At 51.5% G+C, this 13,792-nt stretch overlaps 1 protein-coding gene across 4 annotated transcripts; it reads right to left on the reverse strand.

Annotated features, from left to right (window-relative positions):
- Positions 1-145: 145 nt before the first annotated feature.
- Positions 146-13,484, reverse strand: Pcif1 (phosphorylated CTD interacting factor 1). Of its 4 annotated transcripts, XM_013150369.3 has the most exons (18): positions 12,842-13,484; positions 12,309-12,601; positions 9,955-10,128; positions 8,526-8,671; positions 8,306-8,430; positions 6,744-6,881; positions 6,449-6,579; positions 6,202-6,356; positions 5,224-5,371; positions 5,057-5,140; positions 4,721-4,820; positions 3,237-3,399; positions 2,347-2,519; positions 2,124-2,210; positions 1,856-2,040; positions 1,067-1,160; positions 792-967; positions 146-674 (listed from the first exon to the last, which is right to left on the reverse strand). In XM_013150369.3, exons 4-18 carry the CDS (start codon positions 8,647-8,649, stop codon positions 443-445), a joined length of 2,115 nt encoding a protein of 704 aa, XP_013005823.2. In that variant the 5' UTR covers positions 8,650-8,671; positions 9,955-10,128; positions 12,309-12,601; positions 12,842-13,484; the 3' UTR covers positions 146-442. The 4 variants fall into 4 exon arrangements, with proteins under 4 accessions (XP_013005823.2, XP_003467747.2, XP_063104328.1 ...); XM_003467699.5 differs by having other exon boundaries at positions 8,526-8,668; positions 12,309-13,484; XM_063248258.1 differs by having other exon boundaries at positions 12,309-13,484.
- Positions 13,485-13,792: the final 308 nt, after the last annotated feature.

The following is a 13,792-nucleotide window of genomic DNA, read 5'->3' on the forward strand; positions in this document are numbered from 1 at the left end:
GGCAGAAGCCATCAGGGACTGTTGCATGGGGTTCTCCAGGCTATGGCAGAGGTCCAGGGGTGAGAAGGTGATCCTGGGTATGGTGGTTAGTGATCCAAAGTAGCTCCAGGTTTTTGGCCTTCTCTGCCTTCAAGACCCTCACACATTCTTAGGGGATTTATGTATTTCCTTTTACAAATGAAACAAGGTAGCAACAGGGTCAGCCTGGGATTGGGAAGGTATTGGCCTATTTACAAAGGACTTAGATTGAGTCTGAGTTGGGGTGTTAGGAAAAGGGCAGGGAGGGAGAGCCCTGGCAGGGCCAAAATATTCCTATATCAGTGGCAGCCCAAGTCCTGCTGCCAGCCCAGGGAAGGGTCCTGGAGTTCTCTCAGCCTGCAGAAGCTGGAGTCCCAGCAGTCCATACCAGCATCCCCAGGGCTCCTCCTCCCCGCAGGGTATGTTAAGTTGGGTGAGGCTCTCGGCTAGGGCCCTGCTCTCGGTTAGAGTCCCGGTCCTTGGCCTCTGAGGAAGATGATGAAGAAGAGCTGGAGCCATGGCTACGGCCTGACTGTCGGTAAGCGGTGTTTAACTCCTGGAGCCGCTCGGGCGTCGGCCCCCACTTGGCAAAGCCAGAGTCGTTCTGTAGGAAGAGCACGGCCGTGTTGTGGACAGCCTTGTAGTGCATTTCCTCCCTGCAGACAAAGGCAGCTGCTCAAGATGGGGCTGGGGCGGGGCCTAGGCCTGGCCTGATCAGCCCGGCCTGGCCAGCCCCGCCCCCTTCCCCTTCCCTTCCCTCCCCAAGCACCCACTTCTTGCAGACATGCTGGGAGCCACTGCGGTACTCATGCTCAAAAGCAGGCAGGACCAGCTGGTGGCGTTTGAAGCGGCTCTGCTCCATGCGGGTGAGCGCAGGTGTGGGAGGTTCCCGCCACTCAGGGATGAACACAATGAAGGACAGGGGCTCCAGTGAGCTCTCCAGCAGTTTCTGTGGAGGAAGCACAAGGTGGACATCTGGGGCTGCCCTCCTCACAGCTGGCAATTCTCCCTACCCCCTCTTCCATCAAAGTGAGAAACCCACACCCACCTCAAAGTGAGAGACCATGGCATCCATGAGCTCCTCGCAGAATGGAGGGTTGGCTTCAAAGGAACCACTCATTGGGGCAAAGTTCAGGCAGGGCCTGAGGGTAGAGGCAAGCATTCTGAGTCCCTTCAGCACCCAGTCCCTCAACCAGAAATGGATGCCACTCTGCCCTTAAACAGCTGTGCGGAGAAGATGACCATGGAGGCTAGTGGCCAATATTTATGCTTAATCTGTCCTGGGACAAGGAATGGTCACGTCCACTGAAAGGATGAGGACAGAGGCTCAGGCTTGGATGCCCTTGTCCACCAAGCTGGAGGAGCTGGAATTCAATTCATCTCTGAGCTTACAGCCAACACAGCACAAGCACAACCAACACTCCCCCAGCGGCTGAGCGCTGGGCCTCTTGGCAGCCTGGCCACCCCTTCCTTCTGGAGAGTGCTTATCTTCCCCACTACCCACGAGCAGAGTATGAGCTCCCAGAGGCATGGGCTACACTTTTTGTTCCCCCGTGCCTGCACATCCTATTCCAAACCTGAGCTAATTCGCTTAGAAGCCCATGGGCCAGATTAGGGGGTGCACAGGCCCACCCTCAGGGCCAAAAAAGCTGAGGCTCCCAGAAGTTAAGTGACATGTCCAAGGTTACATGGCTGACAAGCAGTGGAGGCAACTACCCCACGGCTGCCTAGCTACAGCCATTAAAGCATCAGAAAGAAACAGACTCATACAGCCTGTGCTGTGAAGACAGCTTCCCATACATGGGCAAGAGGGAGGCCACCAGCCCCTGGCTCTTACCCACGAGATCCGAAGTAGCCATCTGTGTCAGGGAAGGCAGAACAGTACTGGCGGAAGTAGCAGTTAAGAGGTGAGGCAAAACACTCGAAAGTGACGCCGAAGAGTCGATGGAGGGCCTCGAAGACGTGCACAGGCAGTGATCCCTGAAGGCCAGTCCCCTCATAGAGGCCCACACCAAACATCATCTGTGGAGTGGCCACAGTCAGCATCAGGCTGAATGTCCCTACGCCTCCGGGAAAGCCCTCCGCCTGCTGCCCCAGGCCTGTACCTGGTACCGTCGGAGAAGGCACCAGACCCGGGGTAGGAACTTCTCAAAGATCGAGTCATCAATGCAGCTGTAGCGGTACAGGAGCCACTGTAGGACAAAGTGCTGGCTTTAGGAATGTTCCATCACCTCGTCACTGGCCACCTGCTTCTGGACTCTTGAGACAAGAAAAATACCAGGCCACAACCTGCACTACCTTCTAGGCCCACATCCCAGTAGCTCTTACCAGCTTGCTGAAGTAGTTTCGACTGATTTTGACCATTTCTCCCTTGTACCGGATGCAGACCATGTTATTCTCCACGTGCATCTCCACACTGGGCATGGGGGGTGCGGGCACAGCCAGCCGCAGTGGGTAGCAGTACACCAGACGGGAGTCCGGCTCAGAGGCTTCCACCTCCTCTGTGGACAGGGACAGCAGTGAGGGGCCAGTGGCCCAGACAGCCTCAGCACCTACTGTGTACCAGGTCCCTTATACAGATGAAGTCTCACTCTACAGATCAGTAAACTGGTGTGAACCAATTCCTTACAAAGAGAACAAAGAGTCATTAAAAACAATGAACCACCGAGCAACTGTTATGGCAGAAACAGCGGCCTGTGTTTGTACACCCAACACGGAAGCCGATCTTATTCACCATGCTGTGGAGCCTGCACAAGCAGGCTGAGGCCTAGGAGTGTTGCTGCGGAGCTGAAGTATGAAAACTGTGCTACTCTCATGATGAGAGTTACAGCGGGAATCTTTGGGGGCCAAACAGTTTACTTGAGTAACTTACTAACAGTCACGTAATACTTATGGTCAGGTACTATTATACCTCATTCTGGAAAGAGTGAGTCTTCCAGAGAATGGATGTAAACTCAGGTCCATCTACTTATTACTGGCCTGTTTTTCTCCACCAACTTCTGACTGTTTCTCTTTCTCATCACTTATTCCTGTTCCCTGGAGGAAGGCCAAGTTGCCCAAGCCAAAAGACACGGCAGGTTTGCCCAACCACCACTGGGAGAAACTGGTTCCCCAAGTCAGTCCCCAGCTTGCGGCCTGCCACCCTTTGTCCCTTCAGCCATGGCCCGGGATTCAGAGTTGACAGCTTCGCTGCTGGCTCCCCACCACCTTGCCCCTACCTGGAATGTTGTTTTCCTTGAGGATGGCCAGGTGCTTCTCTCGGATCCGTTTGACGTACTCCAGGGAGATGTGGTAGATCTTACTGCAGATGCCTTCCACAGAATCCTTGGCCGCAGCCGAGACGTGGGGGCCACACTGCCTTCGCAGATGTTCCAGGCGGTCCTAGAGAAAAGGCCTGATCAGAACACTTGTACAGGCCAAAGGGCCTCAGCAGGACTGACATGTGACTGCAGGGCTCTAGAATTTTATCGGTCTTCTGAAACTGGCTGTGCTGCTTACTACCCGTGTCCCTTGGACTAATCCCTTGGTTTTTTTTTTTTTGTTTTTTTTTTTTTTGGTACCAGGGATCGAACTCATGACTGCGTGCTTGCAAAGCAGGCGTTTATGCCGCTGAGCTAAATCCCCAGCCCCTTCCCTTGGCTTCTCTTGAATCTCATTCCTCAACTGCCAGGGAACACAAAATACCTAACAAGACAGTTTAAATATTAAATGCAATCATTCTCTTTCAAGGTTTACCAGGCCCCTGGCATACATGTATATTCAATAAATGCCAGGAGTTTTTGCTGGACTTACACTGATAGATCCGCTGATAATTATTAGAAAAACAGACAAGCCACGCACAGTCCGGCTTATAGCATTTGCAGCCTATCAGGGAAAAGTGACTATAGAACAGCTCTGGGAGCTCAGCTGGTACAGACATAGAAACTAAGCTTTTAGTTGCTGGCAGGGATGCCGGCAGGCATTTGTAATTTTGCTGAATCACATCTGTGAAACTAAAGAATGAAAGTGAGTCACTCTGGCTAGTGAGTACACCTACCTTTGTCACTCTCTACGTGTCAAGTACACAGTTACTATTCGTGAAGTACGAAACCTTGTCTCTTGTGAAAAATGGTCCTGAAAAGAAAGCCCATTGCTAGTGCTGGTGGAGAGGCTTAAGAAGTGATAGGTTTTGACCAGAAAACAGAATTGTTCTGGACATGTTTAAAAGCAAGAATCTGGTGGTAGCTGTTTTTTTTTTTTTTTTTGGTTTTGTGAGAGAGTCTCATGATGGAGTTCAGGCTGGCCTTGAACTACATAGCCCAGGCTGGCCTCAAACTCACAGAGATGCTTCTACATCAGCCTTCCGATTACTGGGATTACAGGTGAATTTTATCACACCCAGCCTGATGGTAATCTTTGAATAGTGTGAATACACACACAAAAGCAATTTGTCAATCTGTTACCAACAATCTACTCAGAAGAAACACTGCAGATTCATTAAGTTGAAAAGAGCTATTTGTGTGTGTCCACACCTAAGAGTCCATTAAGAAACATTAGTAAAAATGTCTGAGAAAGCCAGAAGCCTAGACACATAACATCTCTAATCAGGAGTCTAGGGATTGATAGGAAGGGTCTGCTATGGGAACCTGACCAGAAAGAGCAGGATCCCTGGGTAAAGTGGTCACAAGGCCTTTCAACTGGCCTCACCCCAGAGCCCACTTACCATGTAGTCCTCCTTGGAGGCCGAGTGGTCCTTCCGAAGCCAGCTGAAGGTATCTTCCACGTTCCACTTGACCACCTTCCTGCTGTCAGGGGAAGCACTCCTGCCAGTCAAAGGCAAGGAAAGAGGGCTCGTTCGTGCACAGGACCCAGCCACTGAGGGGTCTGCCCCACCCTCTTCCCATTCCCCTTCACTGGTGTCTTGGGTGTCAACTCCTAGGCATGCACTTAGCCTGAGTTCTGTATCTGGGGGCACAGATACAGTGCTGAGTGGGTAAGGAGAGCAGGCCTACAATCTCCCCCCGTGGATCAGTCTTATGTGGGGCAGAGAGAGCCAAACCTGGACTCGATGAGCCGTCTGGCAGCCTCTGCATATTTAAAAAGCAGGCGCTTGGCTTCTTCCCGGAACTTGATTCGGGATAATCTAGGTGACAGAGTGCACAGAGTTGGAGATCTTCTATATTTAACTGGGCACAGAGACCACCCCACCAAGCCTTAGAGCTGTACCTGATGGGAATGTCATTCATGATTTCACGAAACATGGAAGGCGACACAATTGGTTCACAGTTGCTAGGCAACAAGGGGTCAGACCCTTTGTCCACCACCTTGCGCTCTAGCATCCAGCGGTTGAAAGATTCCCGAGGAGGCTCAATGCCTACAAGACAAGAGAAATGCTGAGGGTCTGGATTTGGTCAACAGGGTCCACTCTGGGCCTGGCACATAGAAGGCACCATGCCAACAGTAAGTAAAACATTGCCCCCAATACTTGAGAAGCTTTCTTTTGCAACACTGGGGATTGCGGCTAGAACCTTCATACTTGGCTTACATCCCCAGCCTCTTTTTATATTTTATTTTGAAATAATTTTAGTTGTTGCCCATGCTGGGTTCAAACTTGCAATCTTCCTGCCTCAGTCTCCCAGAGGGCTGGGACTCCAAGAGTGTGCCACCACGCCTGGCTTCTGCAGCTTATTTTCCAGACTTTACTTCCTAAAGTGTATTCTGACAATCACTAGTTTTACCAAGACTAGTAGAAAATATAACAGGGTTAAAAAGACGACAGAGATGTCTATTTCAGCAAGATCAAACAGCTTTATATACTAACTATACACACTAAAAGCTGTAGTTTATTGAGTATTTGGCCATTTCACTCCTTGTAATAATCTTGTAAGGTATAAATACTTATATTTATGCTCTTCTGCAAATATGTGAACAGTACTGATACTGCATGGCTGCAGCCACCTTTAAGCACTGTTCCTATTTCTGTCTTATAGACAGGGAATTAAAGTGCAAAGGGGTTAAGCAGTGAGCCCAGAGTCACAGTCAGTGGTTTATGGAGCCAAGACTCCAACAGGTCACTTTCGCTCCGCAGCACGTGATTTGCACCACTGAACTCCTCCGAGCCATCCCCAAGTCCATGTGCCGAAGCCCCAGCTCGTGCTAAGAATGGCTGGAAACCAAAGGGGCTGAGGGCCAGGAGGCAGCTACCTTCTCGCTGCTGGCACAGCTCCCGGTAGTGCTGCCGCAGCTTCAGGATGAGCTGGGAGCGCAGCAGCTCCACTTCTGGATGCGGGGGCAGTACCTCTGAAAGGCCGCGGTACTTGATGACAGCATTGGTCTGGATGTCCAGGTCCCAGTATACCCTTGGGGCAGAGACAGGATCAATGAACATGATGTGCCTGCCACAATCCAGTTCCAGGCTGGCCGCCCACCAAGTCTGTCAGCAGAAACTCACTCAGTTGGTCGGAGGAGAACTGCCTGCTGTTTATCTTCAGGGGATGCACCCCAAATCTTCAGGGTTGGTGCTCCCGGGACACTGGGGGAACTAGGCACTGACTGACCTGTGGGTGTCACAGGAATTTCAACCTACAGCAAAAGAGTCATGAAAGCATCGGTCAGATTTAGCAACCTCACTTCAGCAGTGTACATCTGGTAAACTGCATTCAGAGCCCCTCCTGACCAGGGAGGCTGCTGCCTGGCTGCCTGAGCTGGCTGCTCACCAGCCAGTCCACACCACCCCCGACACTCACCTTGGGCTTCTTTACACCATTGCCACTTGGCTGCTCTTCCGAGAGCTGCTTCTTTCTGGCCTTGTTCTCAGCCAGGGGGGTTTCCACCAAGCTTGAGTCTTGGGGCAGTGGGGTCGCATTCAGCCCCAAAGGGTCCGACTGGAGGGAGACCAGCAGAGTTGCAACCAGGATCAGAGGCTTAGAAGCCCCGAGACTTTGGAATCCTTATGCCACCCCGCTCTTGCCTGCTACTTACAACCGTGTGCCCTTGGGTAAGCTGCTTCCCTTAATTCCTTTGCCTTTAAAATGGTGACACTAGCTGGGAGTAGTGGTACATGCCCATAATCCCAGCACTTGAGAGGCTAACAGGATCCCTTAGAGTTCAGTGTTAACTTGAACTACATAATGAGTTCAAGGCCAGCCTGAGCCACATAGCAAGACCCTATCTTAACAGACCAAAAATTTAAAAATTTTTAAAAATAAAATGGTCGGGGGGGCTGGAGGTTTAGCTCAGCGGCATAAGCACCTGCCTTGCAAGCAGGTAGTCGTGAGTTTGATCCCCGGTACCGATAAAAAGGAAAAAGACAAAAATAAAATAAAATGATCATGCTATTATATGACTTGGTATGTATGCTTAGCATACAGATAAGACTGACACTCAGCCATGTTTATTTTCCTTAAGAGAAGACTGAGAGGGGCGCAGCTCAGTAGGAAAGCGTTTACCCAACAGGTCTGACTCAATCCCAGGTATTATAAACAAACACCTCGGGAATAAAGGAAAAACTCAGGAAGTGCTTATCATCAAGAGTAAGGCTGCTAGGGGCTGGGGATTTAGCTCAGCGGCATAAGCGCCTGCCTTGCAAGCAGGCAGTCATGAGTTCGATCCCTGGTACCGATAAAAACGAAAAAGACAAAAAAAAAAGAGTAAGGCTGCGAGAATGGAACCTCAAGAGTACATCAGGTAGTGAGCAGTGCCCTTGAGGTCACATCCAGATATAAATTACGCTCTACCTACTGACAGCCACAAAGCCTCAGACTAGTCATTTCCCCTTTTCATCTGCAAAATGGGGGAGCCTCCTGGCTTGGTTATACCCAATAAAGGCGGCCCCAGCTGAGACTGGACTGAAAAGCTACACATCAAACTAACATCAGTACCTACACTCTTCCTAGCTAAGCTCACTTTCAACGCTGATTCTCAGAGAAGTTCTTCCTGTCCTCTAACCTACCCTAGACCAGGTCAGGATTGCTAATGTCCTCTAACACTATTCTTCATACAAGTGCCACACGGGTAACCCTCACATCCCTCCCCTCTAGTAGACTGGCGCATGCCAAGAGGGTAGTGTCCCACTGGCCCAGCGCCCAACATATAGAATGAGTTCATTATGCTGCACTATGATAGTCATTCATTTATTGGTCGCTTTCTGTCAAGCCAAAGTTACATGAGGGCAGGGACCGCCTATCTCTCGATACTGTAACTGCTGGCATCAGCACAGAACTAGGCACAGAACAGCTGCACGTGGTACGTTTGGAGACACCTCAGGTGCCAGAGGCAGCTCTGAGACCCGCCGTAGGCTGGCACTCACAATCACATCATGCTGCCCCAGCACAGGCATCTCCCACAGGGACTGATTGGTGAATCGGTTGAAGTAGTAGGGACGATTTTCCCTCCGGCTCCAGCACTTCTCCCAGCCTGCGTGCACAAGCTCCTCTGCAAATAAGCATGGAACCCAGAGAAGGTCATGAGTGCTCTCAGAGTATCCTTCCTACCCATCACCCACCGCCCACCACGGCCCCCCCTAGTACCTGGGAGATCCTGTACCAGGCGGACTGGCTTTGGAGAACAGGGCTGGCTCTGATTGGAGGTGCCTGGAGAGTGACTCAGCAAGGATGCTTCCTCCCGGGGACTGCCGTGATTCTCATTGGCCATCTCAGCACCCTCACAGGACCTGCTACAGAAAATGTTAAGACTGTCAGCTCCACCTCATCCACTAATTACAACAGAGGACCTTGGGGACCACCCAGGTGATATTCAATCCTAACCTCTCCTGAGGGCTAGCACAATGCCGCAGAAGGGAGCCTTAGATCTTCCATGCAATCCCCTCAACTCTTACGATGAGCATCTCTTCCCACTGATCCTTCTGCCTAAAATACCGTTCCCCAATTCTCTGCTTGGCTTGACCATGGGCTCACATCCCCCAGGTAGTCCTCCTGGACTGCCACCTCTCTCTACCTCCCTGCCACTAAACAGGGCTCCTCTTCTGTGCCACGAACACCACCGCTATAGTACTCAGATGGTTTGGTCTATCAACTGGGTTTGCCTCATTAGTCAGCATTTGCAGGATAGGAACTGGTTCCAATGCATCTCTCCAGAGTTCAGCATGGTACCTGGTCCCAAGATGAGCTCCACTAATTCTACAAACATTTACAAGCATGAAAAGCAGCAACCAAGACAGAACAGGGTCTGCTGTCAAGAAGCCATTCCTGTAAGTAGTAATTTCTTTCTCTTGGGGAAAATAGGAGTTTATTGTTTTCATCTAGTAAAATCTAACTGAAGCAAAGCACAGCTGGCCAAGGGGCATGGTGTCTCTTTTTTACATTATAGGCAGGAAACTATTGTGCTAAAAGAACCAATGAAAGAGAGGACTACCAAATTCAGTACTTCGGAATCCTCATGTGAAAACTCACTATCAGCAAGGAGGCCAGCTCCTTTAGGGTTATACTCATTACCCTCACCTAAAGCACACCCAGTAGAATCCTCAATGGCCGGAGTGGTTCCCACCCAGGTCTGTTAGACTCCTGGGGTGTCAAGTGATGAGATTAGCGATGCTAAAATTGTTTTCAATATATAGTAACACCCACAAGAAACCAAACTTTTACCCACAATAACACAAACACAAATTTAAACAATATCTTTGCATGCTGAAATTGCACCAATCCATTGGAGCCACACTGATTAGCTCATGCTGATCAGGAGCTCTGATTGGCTGTTAACATCATATGAATCATCAGGACATTGATTTTATTGTACACTCAGTCATAAATGTCTTTGTTCATTTGGAAAGGGAAAAATCAAGTTACTTCATTGGTACAGTCTGGCAGATAAAAAACACAGGGCCAACAGGACATATGTACATCAAAAAGGGCTTTGATAACAATGAAATCTGGAACTATTCCTTCCTTGCAGGTTTAGCTCATAGGTTTTAAGGCTGAATGAAGTCTCCCTTTCTCTCACCCACTGGGGTCTGCAAGGTTAGCATGAGAGGGTTTTCTTCTCCAGCCGAACTGACTCCCACTTCTCAGGGTCCAACAGAGGTCAGGGGCAGGCCTTCAGAAAGGCTCAGCACAAGTGAGTGGGCTGGTCAGCAGTGGAGTGGACAGGGGCCCAGAGGACTTCTTGAATCAGCAGCTGGAGAGCAAACAGAAGAAAAGAGTCACTGATCCTGTGAATGCTGCACAGATAGAGGGGCAAGGACACAGAGCATGTTAGAATCATCCAGGGCAGGGTTGGAGGGCGGGGAGGGGGGAATCTGGAAATTCCGGGGATAAAAACAGGATTTCTCAAGCCTTCTAAACTACAGGTTCACCTTCATGGGCATTTCCTGCATGGCTGGATAGGGCTTCTGTACCAGAGTGGCCCAGAGCTTGATTTAATGCTTTGATGTCATTATCATAATTTTGTTTTTGATTCTTGTTGATACTGGGGAGCAATGCCAGGGCCTTGAACATGCTAGGCAAGTGCTCTACCATTGAGCTGCACATCTGGCATAGAACTTTCATTCATTCATTCCTTCACTTGAGACAGGGTATTGCTAAGTTGTACAGGCTGCTCTTCAACTCCTGGGATCAAGCCATTTTCTTGCCTCAGCTTCCTGAATAGCTGAGAGTACAGGTTCATGCCATCATACTCAGCTTTTAGTAACTTTTTTTTAAGAGCAAGAAAATTTATTGAGGAATAGGAATGGTAAATAGGAAAGATGAATGCTCCTGAGAGACAGGAGGGGTCCTCCAAATGGGTAATTTTTGTCTTTTTTTTGTCTTTTTGAGACAGGGTCTCGCTGTGCAGTTCAGGCTGGCCTTGAGCTCACTTTGTAGCCTAGGCTGGTTTTGAACTCCCAAGGATGCTCCTGCCTCAGCCTCCCAAGTACTGGGATTACAGGCATGAGCCACCACGTCTGGGTTCAAATGGGTAATTTTTAAACAAATGGTTCTATATTTTCATTTTACACATCAGGTTCCATAAATTATGCAGCTGGTCCCACCAACCAAAGTATCCTTAGCCTAAAGAAAAGTAAACAAATACACATTGTAGATATGAGGGGCACCATCCCAAGCCACCCACACTAAGTGAAAGAGACACTTCTTAATGTCTTGAGAAAAATAACATGCAAACACATTACACATCTTGTTCACCTTTATTGAAAAACATTTTTCCTTAGAAACGTCCTGTGATATTGATGCACAAGACAGATGTACTTTTTGTAGAAGACTCAAAAGTGACGTAGTTTTAGTGTGAGGCCAAATGGGGACACTGCAGTACTCTGTTTCCAAAACTGGTTGTGCATCAGAATCATCAAGCAGCTTGCTCAAAGCAAACAAAACAAAAAACAAGATTCACATACTCCACATCTTAGAAGCCAGAAATGGGGAGGGGCGGTACAAAAGAATTTGTAAATTTTAAAACACACTCAAAGGTAAGCTTTGGAGATGACTTTTTTTCACTCTGCACCGCTTGAAAATTTTACCAATTTAAATTCGTCGTGGGAGGGGCTGGGGATTTAGAGTTTGATCCCCGGTACCGATAAAAAAAGAAAAAAACTGAAAAAAAATAAATTCGTCTTGGGGAAGTGGCTATTGTGCAGCTCAGGGTGAAAAGCTTGCCTAGCATTCGTGAGGCCCTGCATTCGATCCCCAGCACACTCTCAATAGGAGGTGGCTGCTCTTATTTTTATTTAGCCTGTGGCTTCCACAACCCACGCAACCCGCAGCTGAAACAGCGCAGGCAGCCTAAGGCCAAGCATCTGTACCTGCACAATCCGAGCAACCCACCAGAAAAAAGCAGCGGATCCCCGCATTGGAAGATGGGGCGGGAGCATCTCAGTACTGTACCAATCAGAATTCTTTGGGCCAGGAGGGCGGAGTCCCAGGGCTCGAGGCCGGCTCAGGCGCGAGGGCGCGCGAAGGTGGATTCCCAGTGCGCGTGCACCTTCCCCTACCCCAACCCCAGAGGGGGCGGGCTGCTCGGCGCGCGCGCGCCAGCCCATCTCCCGGGCTCCGCCCCCCGCCCTGCCGCGCGCTCCCGCCTCCGGGCTGAGGCGACTCAGAGTCGGAGCCCGACACAAAGGCGGTGGCAGCGGCAGCAGCGGAGGGACCCTGGAGGCCGCTCCGCCCGCGCTCTCCGGGCCCACCTCATCCACCCCGGCCACCGGCCCAGCTGCCCACCCGCGGGCCTAAGATGGCGGCGGCGAAAGAGACCGGGCCAGCGACAGCCTCGAGTGGAAAGCGCCGGAGGGGCCACCACTGCCCGCCGTCAGACTCCCGGACCCTGACACGGCTCGAGGCGAGACCATGGCTTCCTGGAGCTCTTACCTGCCCGGAGCGGACTCGAGGGGATGCGGCTACAAGTTCTGCTCGACCACCCGTTTTGCCGCCTCCGCCTCGCCCTCCCCAGTGCCGCTGCCGCCATCTTGTGTCCCGGCCCGGGACTCCGCGCTGCGCATGCGCTGGTTCCGCCTCTGAGGGACCTCGCCGCGGTGTCGGCGCCATCTTGAGTGTGGCAGAGTCTGCCGGCTCTTCAGACAGTGGTTTCGGCCCCCTCCCCTTTCCCCCGTCCTTCCCCGCTGTCCCGTGCAGCTCAGAGAGGAGGGAAACATTTGCTCTCCCTGAGGTGTAGAATAAGGAAAAGATAATTTAGAAACAGCCCTGGCTTCAGTATCCCCCTTGAGCATACCCAAAGGGTCTATTTGGGCAAACATGGGGAGCGAGGATGCTTTGGGATCTGCTGGGGAATGGCGTTCAGCCGCCGGCCTGGGGGCGGAGCCTCGGGGACGTCGGCGCGGGACGCAGTGGGGCCCTGGGTCCTAGTCTCCGCCCGGCTCTGCCACTTGCAGCCGGGCTCTTACCCTCTCTGGGCGTGTGTGGCAAGTGCTGCTGAATAGAGGCGAGGACCCGGCCGAGGCTGAGGGTGTAGTTGGAAAGCTCTGAACTGAGTCGGAGGGGCTCCCCAACCGTCGCCTGGCTGCGTGAGCGCAGGAGCCTCGGTGCTCGGTGACACAGCGTCTGTCTCGGGTCACCCGCGGCGCCGCAGAAACAACTGCGGAAAGTGTCGCGAGGATCCAGCGCCGCTGCCCAGTGTTGCCTAGGGAGGGAGGGGGGCCGGGGGCCCGCGGCCGGCTTCGGGCGGCGGCGCGCTTCTCAGCGGTGACCCCACCCCACCCCCGGCCTCGGAGCCCGCGGCCCTGGGTCGCTTTGGAAGGGAACAGGTTTGCCACCTGCTGGCACAGCGGCGCTTGTCTTGGGGATCCAGAGGGCTCAGGGGGGTGGGGGGTTGGAGCTTTAGACTCCGTCTGCCTGCGGCTTGCGTGGGGGAAAGCTGGAAAGACATACGCGATCAAAGTCGCTCTGCTGCCCTTGAGACCCCTGCCCCATCCTAGATGTGCGACTTAGGCGGGGTCCAGAGGGCTCGGCCAGAGTCATCTAGGGTGATGCACGTGTTTAGCACAGACTGGGAACACTTTGTGCTTAATAAATGTCAGCTGCGATCTTCTGGGGCCTGTGTTGATAGCTATAAGTCGAGGTCGGCACGCTCAGAGGTTCCTGCCCTCAAGAGCTTCCTGGAGGAAACCAAAATGGGCCCTGCCTCAGGCCTCCCTCGGAGGACCACTTGCCACAGCAAGAAGTCTTAGTTTATGCTTGTGTTCTGGTGTAATTAGTAATATTGTCTCTTTTCTCAAAAGTGCCTTGATTTGGTCATTGAAGTATACGGTTGCCAAAATTTACACAGCACGCAGATTTAAAAGCCCCCCAACTTAGTCTCTTACACTGCAATGTAGAAACCAGGCAGTGATTGACAT

Source organism: Cavia porcellus, unplaced genomic scaffold (genome assembly GCF_034190915.1).
Source record: "Cavia porcellus strain 051 isolate PalLab524CR breed Dunkin Hartley unplaced genomic scaffold, mCavPor4.1 scaffold_5, whole genome shotgun sequence".
NCBI classification, from domain to species: domain Eukaryota; kingdom Metazoa; phylum Chordata; class Mammalia; order Rodentia; family Caviidae; genus Cavia; species Cavia porcellus.

Excerpts from the sequence above, each read along its gene's own strand:
- Pcif1 (XM_013150369.3), bottom strand. The coding sequence starts at position 8,649 with ATGGCCAATGAGAATCACGGCAGTCCCCGGGAGGAAGCATCCTTGCTG. Across the intron at positions 4,821-5,056 it reads AGACGGCTCATCGAGTCCAG|GAGTGCTTCCCCTGACAGCA; the intron begins GTTTGGCTCTCT and ends TTTGACTGGCAG. Across the intron at positions 2,211-2,346 it reads GAAACTACTTCAGCAAGCTG|TGGCTCCTGTACCGCTACAG; the intron begins GTAAGAGCTACT and ends TTTGTCCTACAG.